This window comes from Bos taurus, chromosome 3 (genome assembly GCF_002263795.3).
Source record: "Bos taurus isolate L1 Dominette 01449 registration number 42190680 breed Hereford chromosome 3, ARS-UCD2.0, whole genome shotgun sequence".
NCBI classification, from domain to species: domain Eukaryota; kingdom Metazoa; phylum Chordata; class Mammalia; order Artiodactyla; family Bovidae; genus Bos; species Bos taurus.
The window spans coordinates 70,551,655-70,570,570 of record NC_037330.1 but is presented as its reverse complement, the minus strand read 5'-3'; the positions used below and the strand labels follow the sequence as shown (position 1 = coordinate 70,570,570).

The 18,916-nt window shown below is 35.6% G+C and overlaps 1 protein-coding gene across 5 annotated transcripts in view; it reads left to right on the top strand.

Annotated features, from left to right (window-relative positions):
• The first annotated feature begins 13,931 nt into the window (after nucleotides 1–13,931).
• The window catches only part of TNNI3K (TNNI3 interacting kinase), a 346,902-nt gene continuing 341,917 nt past the window's right edge, over nucleotides 13,932–18,916 (top strand). For all 5 annotated transcript variants that reach the window (XM_059884731.1, XM_024989528.2, XM_024989529.2 and 2 more), the window contains 2 exon segments: nucleotides 13,932–14,036; nucleotides 14,641–14,749. In XM_059884731.1, coding sequence (XP_059740714.1) covers nucleotides 13,997–14,036; nucleotides 14,641–14,749 — 149 coding nt within the window. In that variant the 5' untranslated portion in view covers nucleotides 13,932–13,996.

The window sequence follows — 18,916 nt, the reverse complement described above, 5'->3', positions numbered from 1 at the left end:
GCAAGAACACTGGAGTGGGTTACCATTTCCTTCTCCAATGCATGAGAGTGAAAAGTGAGAGTGAAGTCACCCAATCGTGTCCAGCTCTTCACGACCCCATGGACTGCAGCCTACCAGGCTCCTCTGTCCATGGGATTTTCCACGTAAGATAGGAGGGTCTAAAAGACGCCCAGCCTGAAGTGTAGTTTGTGAGAGTAAGATTGGTTTGAGGAAAAATCTACTCTTTAGGTTAACTTATACTCGTTTATGAAAGTGTCCAGGTACCTTCTTAGAAATTAAAATGCTGACCAAAAATAAAAGGAAGGAAGTGATGTAGTGTTAGCAGAGGTGGTAGAAGTAGTAGTAATAATAGTACTAGCAATAGTGTGTGTGATGGGTGAGGGTAATCATCCCAGTATTTGACTACCAAGTGACAAAATTGACATGAGATTCTGTTGAACAGTGAAAAATGGAGAAGTTTAAAAAATATCCAGTGTATCCCCACATATCACTTCCTAGTGAATTGATAATGGGAAAGCTGTGATTCATGTGAAAGTATTGCACGTTGAACTGTGTAGAAATGGCACAGAAAAGAAAAAACTGGGGGAAATAAAAGTTCACAAGCACATTCACATAGCATAATATTTCACAGAAGTGTGTTTGCTTTGAACTTGGGGAAAAAAAAAGTTGATTGATTTCAACACTTTTAGTGTTTAATCCTGTATTTTCAGTTCAGTTCACTCTCTCAGTTGTGTCCGACTCTTTACAACCCCATGAATGGCAGCACACCAGGCCTCCCTGTCCATCACCAACTCCTGGAGCCTACCCAGACTCCTGTCCATTGAGTCGGTGATGCCATCCAACCATCTCATCCTCTGTCGTCCCCTTCTTCTCCCGCCTTCAATCTTTCCCAGTATCAGAGTCTTTTCAAATGAATAAGTTCTTCACATCAGGTGACCAAAGTATTGGAGTTTCAGCTTCAGCATCAGTCCTTCCAATGAATATTCAGGACTGATTTCCTTTAGGATTGACTGGTTAGATCTCTTTGCAGTCCAAGGAACTCAAGAGTCTTCTCCAACACCACAGTTCAAAAGCATCAATTCTTCAACACTCAGCTTTCTTTATAGTCCAACTCTCACATCTGTACATGACTACTGGAAAAACCATAGCTTTGACTAGATGGAACTTTGTTGGCAAAGTAATGTCTCAAGTTTTTAATATGCTGTCTAGGTTTGTCATAACTTTTCTTCCAAGGAGCAAGCGTATTTTAATTTCATGGCTGCAGCCACCATCTGCAGTGATTTTGGAGCCCCCCAAAATAAAGTCTGTCACTGTTTCCACTGTTTCCCCCATCTATTTGCCATGAAGTGATGGCACCAGATGCCATGATCTTCATTTTCTGAATGCTGAGTTTTAAGCCAACTTTTTCACTCTCCTCTTTCACCTTAATCCTGTATTTTATATTCTCTTTAAACACATATTTCTGGAGAATATTTTTGTTTAGACACAAATAGCTACCTTTTGTTTTTATAAGATGTTATCATCATCTTTGCTGAACTAAAAATTCAATATGCAGGTGGCTTTTTTTTTTTTTAATAGAAAATTATTTAATTAGTATACATGTGTTCCCCATCCTGAACCCTTGGCTTTTTTATTAATATAGAAATGATACCACATATGATGTATTTTATCAATTTGATTTAAAGAGCAAAAAGATTATGTTTCTGTAGTTCGATACATAGTAGAAAGCTACACAGTGGAAAAATAGAATCAACCATAACCAAAATACTTACATAAATGCATATTTTATAGTCCATAATCAGATATTAGTAAAAGCAGTGAAAGCATCTTCTAAGTTTTCTAGTGAGTAATAACAGAATGTAATTTTCTAGTTAAGCATAAAATTTGGCATAGGGCAAAGTATAAAAATTGGACAGTGCTTTAGATTGGTTCCTAATGCTACCCTTAACTCCCTGTGATCTGCATTAGGCCGTAAGTTAAGATATCTGAACACCAAAGGCCACTAGGCAGTGTAAGTATGAAATGGTTTGATATAATTTACTGGAAAGCCTTTTGCAAATTTAAATTTAAAACAAAACACCTTCTAAATGGGTAAAAATGTACAGCCCATTCAATTATGATATCTAGGGAAATTTAATGGAATTATTAAAGGAACATTTAGAGAATATGTATAGTTACCCTCTTGAGCCAGTAATATATTTCATAACCCATTTCTGCATTTCCAAGAAAAATTTTCTTTCTTTGTTCTTTCTTTCATGATCATGAGTAGATATTGAATACTACATTTCAAATGTAATCTCAAGAGACTTACAACAAGCAAAATTTTATTATCCTCTTTAAGAAATTATGCCAGTGTTTAAACCCCTCAACTTCCTCAGTATTTCTTGCCATAATGTACCCTGATTTTCAAATATAGTTTGCATAGTCCTCTCATTGATAGACACTGGCTTATGCTTCTGCCCAGGTGCTGCTCTCCTCTGACAATTAAGGTTGTCTTAGCTTTTCTAAGCTCTCTCCTTTTAAAAATAATTATTTTTAATTGGAGGATAATTGCTGTACAAGATTGTGTTGGTTTCTGCTATGTGTCAACGTCAATCAGTCACAGTATATGTATGTCCCCTCCCTCTTTAACCTCCTGTAAGATCTCTTGATTTGACTTTTTTCCTTTTGAAACTCTTATTGTATTTCCTGTTCCTGTTTTCCACCATTGCTACCACTTTATGTACTTTCTCTATTATTTGGTAATTATGACTTTTCCTAACTTAATCTCATCCATTGTTAGTCTCAAGAAAAAATGAAAATTAAGTTTAAATTACTTTGATCCCATCATGCATGCCTGCATGCTTAGTCGCTGTCATGTCCAACTCTTTGCAACCACATAAATTGTAGCCAAACAGGCTCCTCTGTTCATTGGATTCTCCAGGCAAGTATACTGGAGTGGGTGGTCTCTTTCCCACCCAGGAATTGAACCCGAATCTTCAACATTGCAGGCAGATTCTTTACTGCCTAAGCCACCAGGGAAGCCCTACTTTGATCCCATCAGTTTTAATTTGTTTTACTCTGTAGAACAATAGTAGATGTTTTAATGAATATATTCTTAACATTTATCTGAATTGTCTCTTGATATAATGATTTAAATTGTGTCCAAGTTCTCAATTTATCATATGCTCAAGCTTAAATAGTTATTTCTGTTCCAAGATATTAAAAACACCATAAGAAGCAAGACCTATTTAAGGTTTGCTATGTTCAGAAATCCTTCTGTAAGGTCCGTCTAGTCAAAGCTGTGGTTTTTCCAGTAGTCATGTATGGATGTGAGAGTTGGACTATAAAGAAAGCTGAGCGCCAAAGAATTGATGCTTTTGAACTGTGGTGTTGGAGAAGACTCTGGAGAGTCCCTTGGACTGCAAGGAGATCCAACCAGTCCATCCTAAAGGAGATTAATCCTGGGTGTTCATTGGAAGGACTGATGTTGAAGCTGAAACTCCAATACTTTGGCCACCTGATGTGAAGAGCTGACTCATTTCAAAGCTCTTGATGCTGGGAAAGATTGATGGCAGGAGGAAAAGGGGACGACAGAGGATGAGATGGTTAGATGGCATCACCGACTCAATGGACTTGGGTTTGGGTAGACTCCAGGAGTTGGTGATGGACAGGGAGGCCTGGCGTGCTGTGGTTCATGGGGTTGCAAAGAGTCGGACACAGCTGAGCGATTGAATGGAACTGAACTGAACCAGGCTGATGTAACCCTTTCCTCTTCTTAATTTATTTATCATGGAGGTTTTTTTGCACCATTCATTAATGTACATCAAAAACTACTTTGTAGGGTAAGTGATACTTTTGAATATAAAATTAGGTTATATTCAGACATATATGTGCAGCAGACAGGGACCCTACTGTATACTTATTTTATAGACAGTGTCGTAATCACTTTGGAAGTTTTTTTTGTTTTGTTTTGTTTTTTTCCCCTAATTCAAGGGCCTGATCCCAGTGGATTCTGATTTAGTTGATCAGGTCCTGGTAATTGTGCTGCTGCTGCTGCTAAGTTGCTTCAGTCATATCCAACTCTGTGTGACCTCATAGACAGCAGCCCACCAGGCTCCCCGTCCCTGGGATTCTCCTGGCAAGAACACTGAAGTGGGTTGCCGTTTCCTTCTCCAATGCATGAAAGTGAAAAGTGAAAGTGAAGTCGATCAGTAGTGTCCGACTCTTCGTGACCCCATGGACTGCAGCCCACCAGGCTCCTCCATCCATGGGATTTTCCAGGCAAGAGTACTGGAGTGGGTTGCCATTGCCTTCTCCGCCTGGTATTGTAGGGTTTAGAAACTCTCCATGAAGTCTGATTTGTAAACTATTGCTAGAACATCATATATCTTATAAAAATGGTTATTGTTAACAACTCCAAGTAATGCAAAAACTTCTTAAGATATAGGTAAAATTTTAAAGAGAAGATGAGAAAACATAAAGAGATTAGAATTATTTATCTTTGCATGGAATTTCAAAATGCTGCCATATTTGTCTACAGAATTGGCGATGGTTTCATCTCTACTCATTTTACCTCTGAGCAATAATTCCCTTACTGAAGAGATTGAGTCTACTCAATTTAATTGTTTCAATCTAATACAGCTTGGTTCAGCTTAGTTCAATTCAATTCAAACCAAAACAATTACATTTATATCTGTGTCTGTCTGGCTCTATGCTAGGCTGTTGGGAATTCAAAAGTGAGTAAGACATAATTTCTGCTCTTAAGCTGCTCACAGCGTAACAGGAGAGATGAAGGCATTAGTTCTATCATCTGTAATAAGTGCTTTAATAGAAGTAGATGTTGCCTTCATATAGGCTTTACTCAGGGTAGGACTTCACAATGTCAGTTTGTTATATTATTGTTTTTGTGAAAAGTGTATATATATACATATATTGGGGCTTTCCAGGTGGCTCAGTGGCAAAGAATATGCCTGCCAATGCAGGAGAGCAGGTTTTATCCCTGGGTTGGGAAGATCCCCTGTAGAAGGAAACAACCCACTCCAATATTCTTGCCAGGATAATCTACAGTCCATGGAGTTGCAAAGAAATGGACACAACTGAGTGACTTTCACTCACACGAGCCCATGGACAGAGGAACCTGTTAGGCTACAGTTCATGGGGCCCCAAAGAGTCAGACAAGACTGAGTGACTGAGCACTCACTCACTCTCATATACATGTATTACATATGTATGAAATTTATGCCAATGTATGTATATATAATCTGTATGGATACACATATATAGTTATAGTACATACTTGTCAAATATAAATATATTTGACCACTGAAAATGTACAATAACTAGCCTTAATAACATTAAAGGATGCTTCCCTGATCTTAAGATGATTTTGTGAATTAGTACATGTCCAGATTTAATAGAAAATAAATTGTCTTGCAGTTCCCAATTACAGTCTATTCTGGATAATCTAAATTAAAGAAAAGACATAAAATTATGAAGAAAATGTATATAACTGTTCACAAAGTCTAATTTGAAACATAATTTTTTAATTTATACTTAGATTATTAAATTCTGGATGGGAAAGATATATTATTTGAATGCCAGTAAAATTAGGTATAAGTATATCAGGACATATATTGACTATAAAATTGGAAGCACTGAACTTGGGTTTATTATCAAAAGTCTGCCTGGTATTAAACATATACTAAAACATTACATGTAATAATAGGTCCCCTAATAATTGGCCTCAGAGACAATAGCCTCTGCAAGAAGAAATCAGATACTGTGTAGACCTATAAACTGTGACTTTCTTTTGATTCACCCAACTAAAGTATTGGTCTGTTAATGGAGCTGTGGGTAAAAATTGACTTTTTTGTACCCCCAACAACTTTACACCAATTTAACCATAACATTGCTTTTAATTTATATTCAAGATTATGTGTTGTAAAATTCAACTGTGAAGGGAGCCAGCTTAGTTCTTCTACTATAGTATAACATGGATAGAATACATTTAACAATTGAGTCAATGTCAGTTCTGATTGGTGGAATTGCTTGCTTGCTAAGTCGCTTCAGTCATGTCCAACTCTGTGCGACCCCATAGACGGCAGCCCACCAGGCTCCCCCGTCCCTTGGATTCTCCAGGCAAGAACACTGGAGTGGGTTGCCATTTCCTTCCCCAATGCATGGAAGTGAAAAGTGAAAGTGAAGTCCCTCAGTCGTGTCTGACTCTTCGAGACCCCATGGACTGCAGCCCACCAGGCTCCTCTGTCCATGGGATTTTCCAGGCAAGAGTACTGGAGTAGGGTGCCATTGCCTTCTCCGGATTGGTGGAATACCAAAGTGGAAGTTTAAACAGAAGGAAGATCAGGAACTTTGTGTACATGCCAATGAATGATGCTATTTCTAACACTGATATGATATCGAATTGAAAGGAAGATGGCATGAAACTGTATGGCATGGTAACCATTATCACTATTCTACCACTAAGAACATACAATATAGGGCATGTAACAAAAATAATGATAACTATGCTTGGACAGACTACTTACTGAGATTGTTTCTGCTTGGAGGGTCTAAGCAAAGAACTGGTCATATATAATCACTCAGCAGGCTCTTTAACAACCACATGTTACATAGATTCATTGTTTGAAGCTTTAAGTAATTTATCTTACCTACATCAAATTAGTTTTCATTTTGAGATACAGACACAAGTGGATAAATGATAAAGAAAAACTTTAATTAAGTAAAACCATTTTTTTCCTTTGTCCACCTTTTTTCCCTTTGTCTTTAAATGAAGAACCTCAGACGTGGAAATGGTATTTGCCCAAAGATAAGAAGTAGTTATTGGTGGTGGTGGTTTAGTCACTAAGTCGTGTCCGACTCTTGTGACCCCATGGACTGTAGCCCGCCAGGCTCCTTTGTCCATGGGATTCTCCAAGCAAGAATACTGGAGTGGGTTGCCATTTCCTTCTCCAGGGGATCTTCCCAACCCAGGTCTCTTGCATTGCAGACAGATGCTTTACCGACTGAGCTATGAAGGAAGCCCAAGTAGTTAATAACTGAACTATAATTGTAAAACAATAATATTTCCTTAGCAGGCCATCTGACTCTCAGGAGGAAAGAAATAGGATGATGAAAGAATGAAAGTGGTCTGAGTCATGAAGTTTAGATTGGTCTGATGGTTTTATTTTTTATTTTTATTTTTTTTTTCGTTCATTTATGTGTTTATTAAAATAAAGGTAAACTTTAGAGGTTCTTGTTCCATGAGAAAATGTAGAGAGTTAAAATAACAGTTATCCCCATATTTTTCATCACTTCTAAATGATACCTTATTGCACTAAACACACTTTGAGGAAGGCAGGTGTATTTGGAGCTATTTGGCATGCAGGTCTGATGGTTTTAATACCTCAAAGAAATATTTTCCAATTGAAAGCTTGGCTTTATTAGATGTACCTTCTCATTATGAGTCATATATATATCCATCATAAGACAGATACTATATTACAATTGCCTATTTCCATATCTGTCACTGGCCCGGTGATCTCTTTGGAGTGCTAGGTACTGTTCATGCTTATTGGGTGAATAAATGAATCAGTCAACCAATGAAGAGCTGAGCTGACAACTAAAAGAAGTCCTATCAATTTGGGAAAGAAAGGTTTAGACACTGACAGAGATATACTGTTTAATTTAGATTCTTTAATTAACTCTACTACATGTTCACTCAGCAACAAAGGAAGGTACAAGAAAGATTAAAATCTTTTCATTTTCAGTTGTAGTATATTAGAAACAAAAATAGTGATATTTTTTCTTTCTTTAATATACTTTCACAGTTAGAGATACTGAGAGCACCAGTTAAAATTAGTGTGATATTGATTTTTTTCACATTTGCTTTCATTTTTATATGATAGTTACTTTAAATATTATATAGCATATCCTATTCATTTTTGAGGATTAATCTGAATATTACCTCAACAATGTTCAGATTCCTAATGGTGATTTATAGTTCCACCCAAAATACTATAAATTTAGATATTCTATTGGAAAAGAAAGAAAATTTGTTTAACAATAATAATCTTATAAATTATGCTTGTCTAATGTAAAAGTATGTTGTTTGAAAAGAAATTAATCAAAGAATGTTTTTAATTGAATAGGTATATACGTCTTAGTGTTCAGTTTTTATTTTAAATAGCTTTGTTTCAATATGCATAATGTTTATTAAAAGAAGGCAAAAACCTAAATATATATCAATTAGTAATTCTGGCTTATTATTTTTAAAGCTATGATTCTTTAAATTGCTTGTCAACCAGATGCAACACATCAAAAATTTAAACTTTTAAAACTTGGGCACATCTTAACAAGAACTCGTATAAACAATGGAAGAGTCATCTAGGTTTAAGTGTAAGTGAATTCACAGTCCTAAATATGATAAAAATTGTTTTAAGTGCATTGGTTTAATTTCATGATGTACATATTCTTTATAATTTCTCTGTTGGAATCATAAAGATAGAAGTGTCAAGGTCAAATTTATATTTTTCATCTTGAAAGCATCCTTTAGAATATTTATGAAGAGACTAGTATAAAATAAAAATAGCAGATGTGCAAGCGTAGGTTGGGATATAAATAAATAATATAACCAAAAATAAAGGAATTCAGAAATAATGTAGATAGGCTTATTACAGAAGTATTAGAATATCTATGTATGTGCTGAAGTGTTCTGATGAATCAGTTGAAAAGATGAAGGCATTAACATTAGACTTAGGCAATTCAGTAGAATGTGAATGTTAGCCAAAAAGGAATAGTTGAAGAAATAAGGTATTTACTAAATCTACCCTGACATTTTTGAATGAAAAAACACATACATACAAGCAAGTGTAAAAGAAAAACAAATACTGTTAGTTGTGTATTCCTTAGAGATAGTCTTTCTTTATGAGTTATAAACAGACACGCCTGGAAAAATTCAAGTGGTCTTGCTAAGGAGTTACTGTTTTTGTTCATGTTTATTTATTGTTTTATATTTTCCTGAATTAAAAAAGAATAATAGACCTTTTCTACAGACTTATGGTTACCAGAGGACTAGGGAAAGGGGTTAGGGGTAAATTGTGAGATTGGGCCTGATATATATACACTACTATATATAAAATTGATAACTAACACTAGCCTCCTGTATAGCACAGGGATCTCGACTGAATACTCTGTAATGGCCTACATGGGAAAAAAAAAAATCTTTAAAACAAGAGACAAAAACAGAAGTAGAGTTGCATATGTAGAAAGCTAACTTATGATTACCAGGGAGTAAAGGGGAAAGGATAAACTGGGAAATTAGGGTTGACATATGCATACCACTATATATATAATAGATAACTAATAAGAACCCACTATATAGTACAAGAGACTCTTCTCAATACTCTGCAATGGCTTATATGGGAAAAGAATCTAAAAAAGAATGCGTGAATATTCAGTTGTTTCCAACTCTTTGTGACCCCATGGACTGTAGCCTGCCAGGCTCCTCTGTCCATGGGGTTTTCCAGAGAAGAATACCGGAGTGGGTTGCCATTTTCTCTTCCAGCGTATCTTCCCAACCCAGAAGTCAAACCCACATCTCTTGTATCTCTTACGTTGGCAGGCAGATTCTCTACCACTGAGCCACCTGGGAAGTACCCCCCAAAAAAGGAGTAGATGGTTAGACAGCATCACTGACTCAATGGGCATGAGTTTGAGCAAACTCTGGGAGATAGGGTAGGACAGGGAAGACTGGTGTGCTGCAGTCTATGGGATCACAAAGAGTTGGACACGACTTAGCGACTGAACAACAACAATATGTTTATGTATAATTGATTCACTTTACTGTACAGCTGAAACTAATACAACATGGTAAATCAACTATACTCCAATGAAATTTTTTTTTAATTAATAAAACCCTTTTGTTAAAGCAGTTGTATATTTACAAGAATTACTGAGCAGAAAGTATAGAGTTTTCATATACTCATTATTTCCTTTCCCCCAGAACAGTTTCCCCTATTATTAATATATTAAATTAGTTTGGTACATTTGTTAGCATTGCTGAACTGATATTGATACATTATTAACTAAAATTCAGAGTTTACATTACTATTTTACAGTTCTGTTTTTTCTTCCAAATATATAATGGCATATATTTACCCTTAGAATATCATGCAGAATAATTTCACTGCCCTCAAGTTTCCCTGTGTTCCACCTATTCCTCCCTCCCCTTCTCACTGCTCCCCTGGCAACCACTTATCTTTTTACCGTCACCATAGTTTTGCCTTTCCCAAAATGTAGTTGGAATCATGTGGTGTACTGCCTTATCTGACTGGCTTTTTAATTAGCAATACTCATTTAAAGTTATTCCATGACTTTTCTTGGCTTGGTAGCTCCTTTCTTTAATTGCTGAATAAGTTTCCATTGTATGAATGTACATGCACATTTGTTTATTCACCTGTAAAAGGCATCTTGGTTGTTTCCACTTTTGTGATCCAGTTTTACAGTACAGGAGTATATGCATGTGTGCGTGCTAAGTCGCTTCAGTTGTGTCAGACTCTGCGACCCTATAGACCGTAACCTACCAGGCTCCTCCATCTGTGGCAGGCAAGAATACTAGAGTGAGTTGCCATGACCTCCTCCAGGGTATTGTCCTGACCCAGGGATTGAACCTGCTTCTCTTATTTCTCCTGCATTGGCAGACAGGTTCTTTACCATTTGCACCACCTGGGAAGCCCATGGGTCTATAGATGTATAGCCAAATCACATATTGCCTCACTGATTACCATAGGATAGAACCCACTGAAAATCTTAAACAATCTTCTTTTTCTCTTTATCTCAATTTTCTCTCCTCTTTTCCGATACACGGAATTCAGAGACTCAGAAAATTCCTGGTGAGTATGCATCTCACTTTAAGCCATCTTAAAATAGTGCTCCTCAAAGCTTCAAGTAAGCATCTACTTTAGAATCACTAGGGATGCCTATTAAAATTAGATTCTAAGCCCTACTCCTGAATTTCTGGATAAAGAAATTCCACTGCATCAGAATGTCTGGGTAAAGAGCCCTGGTTTCTGTGTTTTCACAAAGCTTCTCAGGTAGTGTTTACTCTCACTAAAGTCTGAGAAGCTGAGAAAAATGACTAGAGTCATTTTTTTAATTGAGTTTTATTTTTTATAATATTTGACATTCTGCACTTCTGAAAATCTCAGAACTGGGAAGAGCAGAGTTCAATTTAGAGCATGTTATCAACTCAAGGTAAAAAGAAGTAATTTTTGCAGAGATATACAGTGCAATGAAGGAAATATTTCCTGCTTCTGTGTGGATTCCCTCCAGGATTCCTTGGGCAGGTAAAACAGGATTGTTATCCTTGATCATTTGCTTATTCCAGCCTTTTCTTCATGTCCCTGAAAGCATTTGTATTGTCCTCAACTCATGACCTTGACTCACAGTCACAAAAGGGCTAATAGATAGTGTTCCTTTGGAAGCAGGAAATTCAATAACATTTAATATTTTAGGTATCGAGATTATTATTCTCACCATTTTTAGCAAAATCTATTGCCTCAGGGTGTAGAAAAATTCAATTGAGTTGTTGATTGGGTTTTAAAACCTACTGCAGTTTAGTCGTTCAGTCTTGTCCGATTCTTTGCAAACCCATGGACTGCAGCACGCCAGGCTTCCCTGTTCATCACCAACTCCTGGAGCTTGCTCAAACTCATATCCATAAAGTTGGTGATGCCATCAAACAATCTTAGCCTCTGTCGTCCCCTTCTCCTCTTGCCTTCTTTGCTAGCATCAGGGTCTTTCCCAATGAGTTAGTTCTTCACATCAGGTACAAAGTTACAGGTCTTTTTTAAGGGGAGTGCCATTTTTTTCTTTGAAAAGTGCAAGCATGCAATGCCTTTGCATAGTGCTTTCAGATTTGGGCAATGTTTTCTCAGGATACTGGAATAGCTAAGTCTTTACTTAATATTTCTCTAATTTCCAGAAGAGCCTTATTGCTTCATGGAGGAAATGATAAACATAAAACTCCATTAATAAAAAAAAAAAAACCTACTGCAAAAATTTTAGTTTTGAAAGTCAAAGCTTTCATTTGTAAGAGCCAAGCTTTCTGAGATAATAAAAATATTTGCAAAAATTAAAAGGAAAAATCCTAAAGATCAATGCATTACATTTATGTACCGAAGGGGAATTTGAAAAGACAATGTAAGATGATATAAGAATTAGCTTTTCCTTCATTGGTAGAGGAAATGAACACCCACTTATACACTGAGATATAAGGTTTGAAATAGTGGAGAGAGAAATAAGAAAGAAGATCGGGAAAGAACAGATTTAGACGTCCTCAAGAAGGTCAAAAGCCCTGGCTCCCATCCCTGTCCCTCTCGATTCACGGTATGAAAACCATGGAAATCTGAGAGACGGGAACTTGTACTTTGCATTCCAAGGTGTAGCTCTGGGAGATTGCCAGCCTCTTTAAAAAGACTATCTAGTTTGGTCTTCAGGACTTCAGGACAGGACTGAATGCTTGGTCACCAGAACCAAGCATTTAGGAAGTCAGGTGCCTAGACCAGTGAGCCGGAGAAGAGCATGTCTGGGGAAAGGAAGGATTTTCTGACCTAAAGGGATGGGCATCACACAAGTGCTGAAAGCTGGTATAGCTGAAGTCCTCAAACAAGGAAAATGCAGAGTGCGTGGATGAAGTAATCAGAGGCCACTACAGTATAGCAGACATCAATGGCCCTGGCAGCATATACTGAGGGAGGAAAAATCAGAATTATATCCAGGGGAGGACAGAGGTTAGATACCAACTTCTCTAACTATATCTGATCAGTATAGAGACTGTCCCTCTGGAACTTAGATTACCTTTGCTGAGAAAAAGTTGTGGGAAATGATTAATTTGTCTAAGCAGTTGCTTTAAAAAGAAGAAGTTATTTGAACTCTCAATTTTAATAAATAGGAAATTGAAAGTATAGCCTCTAAAGGAGGATTTCAAGATTGACATGTGTGTATTCTAGGTATAATTACATTATCCAAAAGAAATATATAGTTGAAAATCTCTGGGTTTCCCATTTATTCTCCATCATACCCTGAGTTCATTTATATCAATAGAAATATGCATGTACAAAGAGAAAAGCCGCTGTGAAGTGTAATATCTAACTTGGACTTTAGAATCATATAGACTCAGATTCCTCTACCTGCTAGCAAATCTGGATTTTGTCATCTATGAGATGAGAATACCATACACCTTGCAGGATTGTATAAGGTATAAATGACAAAATGCATATAAAACACTTAGACTAGTGTCTGGCATGCTAAGCTTTCCATCTTATTATCTGTAATCTTATTGTTCTTGTCATTGTTATTTTATGAATTGCCGTTTGTAGAAATCACTGTCTTAGATCCTTATCTGTGACTCATGGTCAATATAATCAACGAGTGGTATAAATTAATCATGGTCTATGTTGAGAATTTCTTCCTGGAAAAATAGTTTTGTAGTTCTGCTTTAGGCCAAATTACATTCATTTCTATTAGTAGCATGCCATAGGATGTTGATTTCCATTATTTATATTCTATCGAGACGAATTCTATCACAAGTCACCATTTTCCAACAATCTTTACTTTGGCTTAGGAGAAAACGATCCTGAAAGATGATCTAGGTAGTTTTAATAGCTCTTTCTGAACCTCAGATGTAACAGAATGACTTTCTAGATTAAAAGAAATGCCCATCAAGGTGCATATGGATAGATAATCAATGGATGGAGGCAAATAATCGTATGGAAACATTTACTCTTTATCTTTGCTATAGTTCTTTTAAATAGACTGATTAATTCCTTTCATGATTTCACCCTTGAAACCACAAACTATTTAGTTCTTTGTAATTGTTGCATGACATTCCATTTGGCAGTCAGCTTATTTTTAGCCAGACTATCAAAGTATTTTTCAACTGGACTGTCACTGCACTTGTACTTGGAATCTTGCAACCTCAGGAACTGCACTGGGGAAAAGAAGAAACTTCTAACAAATGGGAAATTATAAATCCAGACCAACGCAAACTTGTACTGGTAATTATTCCTGTATCTTTAAATGTAATATAATTCAGTAGGTAGTATATATAGTTAACATTTCACTGGAATATCTGCTAATTTTTGCAAGAGGACAAGACAAAATTTATGCAAAAGTGTTAAGATTATCTGAACTCAAATTATTTTTTCTCTGAAAGATCTTTAGAAAAAAACACAAAATTTCTTATAATACTATAGTGTTTTAGTTCCTAGGTATAATGCTATAGAAAAAAATTTGGAATACTGTTGCATATAGGGATTTTAAGATTACATGTTAAGTATCTAGTACTTAAAACCTAAAAACTCTTGTCTAGCAACTAGAGATTGCTATAATTATGATGCAATAAAATCAAATGAAATAAGTCAAATATATTCTTCTATATAAATATATTATCCAGTATCAAATGGGTTTTTAATTACTACAATTCTATATGATTGCCTTTTAAATATAAACATCTGCATTTTAAACCCAATCAGTAATTTAAATTAAGTATTGTTTAATTCAGAGTAAGAACAGAGTTTTAATCACTTGTATGTTATGAGCTGTGTCTACATTTTGCAAAGCACAGCTATGAATCAGTCCCTTTTTGTTTTTCTTTACTAGATGAATGGAAGAAGAAAGTCAGTGAATCTTATGTTATTGTAATAGAAAGATTAGAAGATGATCTGCAGATCAAAGAAAAAGAACTTACAGAACTGAGGCATATATTTGGGTAAAGTTGTCAGAGTTATTATTTCTATGTATGTGTCTTCATTGTTGATCTAGTTTTTAGCTATACCTATGTGTAAAAATGCAACTCATGTAACCTTCAACATTAACCTTAGAATATAAGGTTATATTCTAACCTTTTATATAGCCCCTGACCATTCATATAGTCCCTAAAATACAAATATATTGCCTCCTTAAAATATGCCTTGCCTGTTTCGCATCACTTAAGTTTAAAGAGAGAGGAACCTGAAGGTTAGCCTTTGAAAACAAACTGTTGCTGATCTGAATAATCTTTAGAATTAGATCACTCTTATAAGCCATGCGAGCAACAAACACTAAGACTTCTCTTCTCAAATGGTGATGGAATACTGGCCACATTTTTCTTTTTGGACTACTGGAGAACTCCAGATGTATCAAACCCTTTGGTCCCTTGACATTGAAAGGCTGTCTCTTAATGAAACTGAGTATCGCTCTGCCCTTGAACAAGCATATAACAATGTGTAATATTGGCTTCAGGCTTTCACTGGGTTTTGTTCTATGATAACAAGATAAAAATAATCTGGCATAGTGTCACAACCTTGTAAGACACAAAATGTTCAGAAAAGAGGGGCAGAGCCCTTATACACACTAGCAACCTTCTGAAGAAATTGAATGTGGCATTGAGAAACAATATATTTTGGAGAGTCAATTTGAGTTAGCTGCCTGACTGAGGAAAAGTTCCATGAAGGCCAATTAGCCATGTTCACTTATAGCTGTGTTAATCATATAATACTTTTATAACAAAGAACTCTATCCATTTTACTTGGAAAATAAAGGTAATAAAGCAATGACCAAATGACATATTTTTAAGAAAAAATTTAGATATAGTAAACATACAAACCTCACATAACTGGCAAATAAAACCACCCATGTATAATAGAGTTTATATAAAATTGTCAGTGGTTTAATAAGGCCTTCACAAATACTCAGTTTATAGTTTGGGAAATAGTTAATTCTCCATGTTATTTAGCCCAAAATGATTAACTCCATTTTGACACTTTGATGAGATACCCTGGGATGGCTTTTGCAAGTATTATCACATACTGTCTTATGGGAAAACATTTGAAATTCCTATAGAGATGTGACTGACACTGTGGTATAACAGATTTATGCATACATATTAATTTTGTTGGAAAAAAGCTATGAATATAAAACTTAATCATAAATCCTCTAGTTCTTATTGACTCAGATAAATATGCTGAATAAGATGTGATTAAATTAGAGATTTTCCTCAACTTTGTCATTTTTTTTTTAATTTGGGAAGTATTATGCAAATATGTCAAGGCTAATTTAAACAGACATATCCTTCTAAGGATTAGGCTTGAAATGTACTTTTTCTCTCAAATCGTATCAACAACAAGTAGCTGTTTCTACACGTCCTGTTCTGGCCTACTTTTCTCCTAAATTTCTACTATATGTGATGAATGTGACCTCCTTTTTGCTGATTAGTATTGTAGAGGGCATAGGTGAAAGACAGGAACAAGTGTAACTTATAGTTCAGAATTTATTGTGCCAGCTATATTCAAGGTGCTATTCCAGATACATCGAATATGAACCATTCATTATTAAATCATCACCATGACCCTGTGTGATAGGAAATATTCACTGTGGTGGATAATAAACTAAGGAGTAGAGACGATGGATCTTGTCAAGATCATTTGGTCAAGTACTGGAACTATGATTTGTAGCGAGGTCTACCCAGCTCCATAGAGAGAGCTTTTCCTACCACATCCTGATTCTTGTTCCAGGAGTTCACAATCTGGTTGAGGGGAAACACATATATAAATATCTCACAGAAGACAGTCTATGACAAGCGCAAAGTGGAAGGAAAAACAGAACAGTTTTCAAATATAAAAAATATGAAGTTTGATGTCTTGATTTATTCATTGGTTTTTATACAGCATTCCAGATAAAAGGCAGAGTTAAGTAAGTATATATAGGCAAGAATGGATGAGTACCATGGAAAGTCTACTACAACCAAGAAAACTTTATGTCTTGGCCATCTTCTCTAAGTAGAGTAAAAAAGCTGTTTCAGTCAGCATTTACAGGCAATGTATCCTTAGCTATATTGCTTTATCTCCTTGAGCCTCATTTATACTGTAAAATGTAATTACAGCGTCACAGGACTTTAAAAAATGATGTCAAATTATGAATACAGGGCCTAATGCACAGTATGCATTGAATAATTGGAGGTATTGATTATCATGATTAATTGGATAAATAAGGGCAGTTTGAAAGACTGAACACCTTATTGACAAGTAGGAGTAAATTTGACAAGTTTAGTCAAAGTTAAGAAGTGAGAAAATTAGGATAAAGTGTTTTTTACATCAAGAAGACATTTTCAAAAATAAAAATGTAAAATGTTGAAACAATTCAAAATAGTGCCAAAATCTGATATATAACTTTCAAAGCTTGCGATCAAGAGGGATTGGAACATTTTTCAGACTAGAGTATTAGAAAGTTCATCAAAATGGATGTCAAAGATGATAGGGCATTTTGAGGAAAGGAAGATTGGTAGCCTGGTGCTGAAGCTGTTAAAGAAGCTGTAGAAATGTCCCATTATCCAGAAGTAATAATGAGGCTGAGGCCAGGATTACCCACAGCCTAGAATCATGTCTCTCCAAGGGCTAAGGACCTCCCACAGTTTTCTAACAAAAATTTTAGATTCCATCATTCTATCCCATATCAAGTGAATCAGAATCTCTGGGGCTGATTTCCAGAGACCTGAATTTTTAACAAGCTTCCCCAGGTAATACCTTTGCATACGAAAAATGATACTTCAGCTAAAGTTTGGAAACGACACTTCCAGAAAGATATCTAAGTTGCACTGAGAACTCTGCTTGCTGTGATATTGGTAAAGGGATGAGGAACATGAAAACAGAAAGCAAGGCAACTAGTATGGTCTATAGAGAGACAAGGAAGCAAACAAACAAAACATGAGTACTCTGCTCTGCTATCAAGGCAAACAGCATCAGAGGGAAAGAAAGTCAATCCTGCCTAAGGCAAAGTTCTGAGATTTTTTTTCTTTTCTCTAGAATAAAATGATAGATGACAAGCAAAGAAAAAAATGGAGTATTGAGAATATATTATAAATTGTCTTACTCATTGACTCACACAACAAAATTTTAAAAGTAATTAAGTTTAATCAGAATTACACGGACAGAGGAGCCTGATGGGCTACAGCCCATGGGATTGCAAAGAGTCAGACACAAATGAGTGACTGACAGCAAATATTTTATGAGATCACATTTAATTGAGCATCTAGGACATTTTAGCTGTTAAATCTTAGACTCTTTCTCATTTTGATTCATGCTTTATGTAGTGTAAGGAGTGCTTCAGTGATGGACAACTCTGTTATGCTGCTTGACATCAGGCTTCCTCTGAACAGGCAGATAGCAGGAAAACTATCAAGTACCTAAAATGAATCATTTAATACTAGAGTCATAGATGAAGGATCACTAGTGCAAACATAAGTTTGTCTGGTGTTTTGTTGTTGTTTTTTTTTTGCAGTTTTTTGGTTGTTTTCATTTGTTGAAGTTTCTTTATAGCAACTAATCCCATTCATTAAAAGAGACTTTCTGCCTCATAAAGCAAGAATTCAGTTCAGTTACTGACTTATGTCACATCAAATACACAATTTCCAGTATAGCTTTCACTCACAACATAATACAAAGCAATATAAGTGCTAAACTTAAAAAAGACAAAAAGAGCTAAAAGATGATTGATTATGCTAATTTATAGCAGCTTTGCAAAGGGAACTTGATATGGGAAAGAAGAGGAATGGAAATTGAATGTTCATTCATCTTCCATAATAAAGTTGCATTCACTCTTAATTTTGAACATTTCTTAAGATAATAGATGAGAGACTGGAAAAGATGAGTAAATAGAGAAGCAGAAGAAGGAAAGACAAAAGTGGTACCCTGAAGTACAGTGTGTGGTTATTTCCTCCTCTGCACCATTTCTGTTCTTTGTGTTTATCAATATAATAACACTTACTACTTGGTGTTATCAATTTACAGGTCTGTCTATTAACTGGTATTAATATATATGTTCACTAAAGACAGCTTCTTTGTGTATTCAGCTTTATCTATAGTTGCATTTATTTGTAATACCTATTTGTATATCACTTGAA